Source organism: Pteropus alecto, unplaced genomic scaffold (assembly GCF_000325575.1).
Source record: "Pteropus alecto unplaced genomic scaffold, ASM32557v1 scaffold43, whole genome shotgun sequence".
NCBI lineage: Eukaryota > Metazoa > Chordata > Mammalia > Chiroptera > Pteropodidae > Pteropus > Pteropus alecto.
The window spans coordinates 816,972-820,897 of record NW_006435764.1 but is presented as its reverse complement, the minus strand read 5'-3'; the positions used below and the strand labels follow the sequence as shown (position 1 = coordinate 820,897).

General features: G+C 61.3%; 1 protein-coding gene across 1 annotated transcript in view; it reads left to right on the top strand.

The window, feature by feature from the left end:
* DUSP8 (dual specificity phosphatase 8) overlaps window positions 1-3,120 on the top strand; it is a 13,612-nt gene extending 10,492 nt beyond the window's left edge. Inside the window, exon 7 of the mRNA XM_025046277.1 lies at window positions 2,879-3,120. Within this exon, the coding sequence (XP_024902045.1) occupies window positions 2,879-3,120 (242 nt within the window). The remainder of the gene's footprint in view (window positions 1-2,878) is intronic.
* Window positions 3,121-3,926: the final 806 nt, after the last annotated feature.

The window sequence follows — 3,926 nt, the reverse complement described above, 5'->3', positions numbered from 1 at the left end:
CTTTCCCTCTCCCCCCACCTCTCCTCACCCTCCTCCTTCTGTTCCTTTTTTGGGCTCCGCACCAAAGCCATAGGAGCTGTGGTCCTGGAGTCTCTGCCAGCTCCCCCCACTCCAGGTCTAGGTGGGAGTCTGGGTGCCATGGAGGACACCCCTACCGCCCATACCCCCAGGCCTGTGTCTGGCAGGGGGTGACCAGCATTGGGCCTGCCGAGGCCAGGGTGTTCGGAGGGACCGAGGTGTAGAACAGGGTGAGACTTGGTGAAAGGGGCTCCTGAGTGTCAGATGATGTGTGGGTCCCCCAGGCAGGAATGAGGTGGCCTGCCCCCTACGCCCGCCTGAGCCTGGCTCCATGTTCACGTCCTCAGCCAAGCCGTTCAGAGGAGGCTGCTTCTCCTTCATCTGTGGGTGCCCCCAAGAGCCACCTGCCAGGTGGGGGAAGCCGGGAAGAGGAGCTGGCCGCAGTGTCTGGCGGGAGGAGCTGGGCCGGCCAGAGATGCCCACTGGGCAGAGGGCTGATGGGCTTAGGGTTTTGTTCTGGGCTCTTCCCGCCCCCGCCCCCGCCCCAGCCAGCCGTGGTGTCTGGGTATATTCCTGCAGGTCGAGGGGCCCACCTTGCCGGTCAGACCCTTCTGTTTCCACAAGTGGGGTTTTTAGCTCTGGGAGAACCAGCTCCGGGGCAGATAAAGACCCCTGATGCGAGCAGATGCAGGAGGTGTCCGCCATGGCTGCCCCCCACCCCACAGGAGCCTCAGAGGAGAGAAACCCCTGGCCCCCCCCCTTTCCTGGGGAGCTTTCCTCTCCAGAGCCTCCCAGCATCTCTGAGGTAGCATGCCAGTCCCCAACCCCAGGTGGCTTTTTGGCCCAGGTAGGGCAGCCTGGAGGTGAGGGCAGGAGCAAAGGCCCAGGTCCCCCATGCCTCGCACCCACATGGGTTACTGGGACCCAAGGCTTTTTGAGACACATGTAGATGTCCCCCAACCTTCCGAAGTCCTAGAATCTAGGAGTGAGGGCTGGCCACCGCGGGAAGAGACCAGGGCTTGGCAGGAGGGGTGGCTGGAGCAGGACCGATACCTGAGGCATGGAGGGGGAGGTGCGTGCCCCCCACCCTGCCAGCTGCCCCTCTGGCCATTTCTATTTGTTCTTCTTTGGACCCATAGCCCTGAGTCCCTGTCATGCCTCCTTTACGCAGAAGTCCTGTTCCTGTTCTCTCTACCCCCACTCCATGCTCCAAGAAATAAGCTATCATTGTTGTATTTGCAATCTATGGATTAGAGGTTTAAGTATTTATTATTATTGGTTAATTATTATTATTATTGATTATGTAAATTTGCCTTCTGTTTATCTATCGCGTTGGGTTTCTGAGGTGACCCTAGGTGTGGAGGATGCACTGGTCCCCCCTCCACACCCCCACCCTATGCTGTCCAGGAGACAGTGGGCTGGAGCCACTGGTTGGGCCCCAGAACGCTAGCGGAAGGTCCCACAGCCCTGTCCCTCACCCTTTCTCCAGGGCTGCAGCGGTTCTCATGGCCTCTGTCCTGGGGAGTCTGGGGACCCTTGAGACACTGGTCACCCCCAAGTGAGCAGCTGCGACCCAGGAGAAGGTCTCCTGTCTGGGGGGAGGGGCAGGCACCAGGCGTGAGCCCTTCCCTGGTCATTTTCACCTGTGGGCGGGGCTAGGGGCGGGGCCTCAGTCCTCTCGGAGTCTCCCTCGGCCCTCCACCCTCCCACCCCGCTGGTGCCCTGGCCTTGGTGTGGCCTCAGAATGGACCCGGCCCCCTCCTATTATTTGCTGGAAAGTCCAGCGGAGGAGGGGTGGCAGGTCCCCCCACCATGGCTCCCAGTCTCTCTGGACTGGGCTGCCTGCCCCCCCCAGGCCCCCTTCCCCAGCGCGGCCACACTTCCTGCTCCCGTCCTGTCCCTTCTTTTGTATTTGAAAAAAAACGTGTTGTAATAAATCCTGAGATGGATGTTTTCTCCGCGCCTCTGGCTGCCTCTTTCTTGGGGGTGGGGGTGGGGGTGGGGGAGAGAGAAGGGTGGAGGTGGTCCCGGAGGTTTCTGAGGCGGGGGCTGACTGGGCCCCCAAGGGTGGGGGAGAGAGAAGGGTGGAGGTGGTCCCGGAGGTTTCTGAGGCGGGGAGCCTGACTGCCCCAAACCCAGGGCCCAGAGGGCAGGTCCTGCGAGGTGGGGAGCAGCACTGGAGGGTGGCCCGTGTGGGGGGCTGAGCACAGGGCACCTCTGCGCCCTGGAGGCGCAGCGCTCTCATCACTGCATGCTTGTGGAAAGTTTCCATCACTGAGAAGCGTGTAAAATAACACCTCAGCCCTCCACACACACACCCCGGGGAAGTGTTTCCCTGCAGCCTGTGTGCGCATGTGCGCGTGCATATGTGTGCGTGTATGTGCGTGTCTGAGTGTGTGCGTGCGTGTACATACCACACAATGGCTTCTTTTCATTAGACATTGGGGTTTGGCTACATAGAGGGTCTGCAACTCGCTTTTTAAATTTTGCGTAAATTCTTTATTGAAGTAGCACATGAAAGGACAAGGCCTCTGGTGTCTCCCCACCCTTGTCCCCAGCACCTCTCATCGGAGGCAGCTCCCCGCCGGTCTGCAGACCTCCATCCCTCACCAGCAGGGCTGCTGCGGGTGGCATGTGTGGGTCCCCCAGGCAGGAAGTGTGTGTGTGCGCGCGTGTGTATGCGTGTGTGTGCGCGCGCATGTGTGTATGCGTGTGTGTGCGTGCGTGCGCGCGTACGCGCGCGCGGGCGAAGATACACACGTGGGGGCTGCGGAAGGAGGTGGGCTCCATGAACCGTAAGAGTCCTCAAAGAAACCGAAAGCTGGAAGCAGGGCTGCGGCTCCGGCGCGGCTATTTTTAGCTGGAGAACATCTATTTATAACGCTGGCCGCCCCTCGGAGCCAACCGAAGGACCGCGGAGAAGCCGAGGTCGCCTCCGGCAGCATGGCGGCGCTCCCCAGCCGGCCGCTGCGCGCGAGCCCCGCGCTGCGGGAGATGGAGACGCGGCGACCGGCCGCGCGCACAAGGCCTGGGACCCTGGGGGCAGGGCACCCGTTGACCGAGTCGAGCGGGCTCCTCGGGGTCACCCTGTCCAAGGCCTGAACGAAGCAGGGAGTGAGGCAAGGCTTCAGCGCCGGCGGGCTGGACCCGCCTGCTCCCAATGCTCAGCGCCCGGCACCCCTGCTTTGCCTGGAGTCTCCGCAGCCCGCGGCGAAGAGCTCCCGGCGCAGCAGGGTCTCCGATGGGTGGGTGAGGGGTTGTGTGGGGTCGTCTCAGCCTATCAGCGGTGATGCTGCCGGCTGGGAATGCCTGGGGCTCTCACCTGCCCCACCGCCCTCCCATCCCCCCAGCAGACATTTCGCAGATCAGAGCCGTCGCGGTGGCCACCTCGCCCTTGTGGTTCCCACCGTGACTGCCAGACGCACTCAGCAACAATATCCGGGAACTTTGAAAATGCAAGGTTATCGTTCAAGTCCCCGAGGGCAGACTGCGTACTTTGAGCCACACAGACGGGTGCAGGGGGCAACGTGGGTGGGCTCTGCCTTTCCCGGGGCCAGGGGTGCCGTGCCCAGGCTCTCCGCGGGTCACTCCTTATTGGGGAATTTAAAATGTAAGAATGGGAGTGGAAAAGCAGGTCACTCAAGCGGTCAGTTATCTAGGTCACCCAAGGGCTTTCTACAGGGGGAGCTTCATACGCGCGGTGGCCTGGTTCTTTATCTAGCTGTGTAGTTGGCAATGTGTTTATCGTGGTGGATGTTTTTGAAAAGGATGCCTCAGCATACAGAAGCTTAAAGCTTCATGTCAGGCACCCAACTTGCAGGCGAAAAGGGCTAATTGTCAGGCACTCACACTACAGGTGTGGATGGGTGGGTGCATGTGTGCGGCTGGGTGGGTAGATGGGTGGGTGG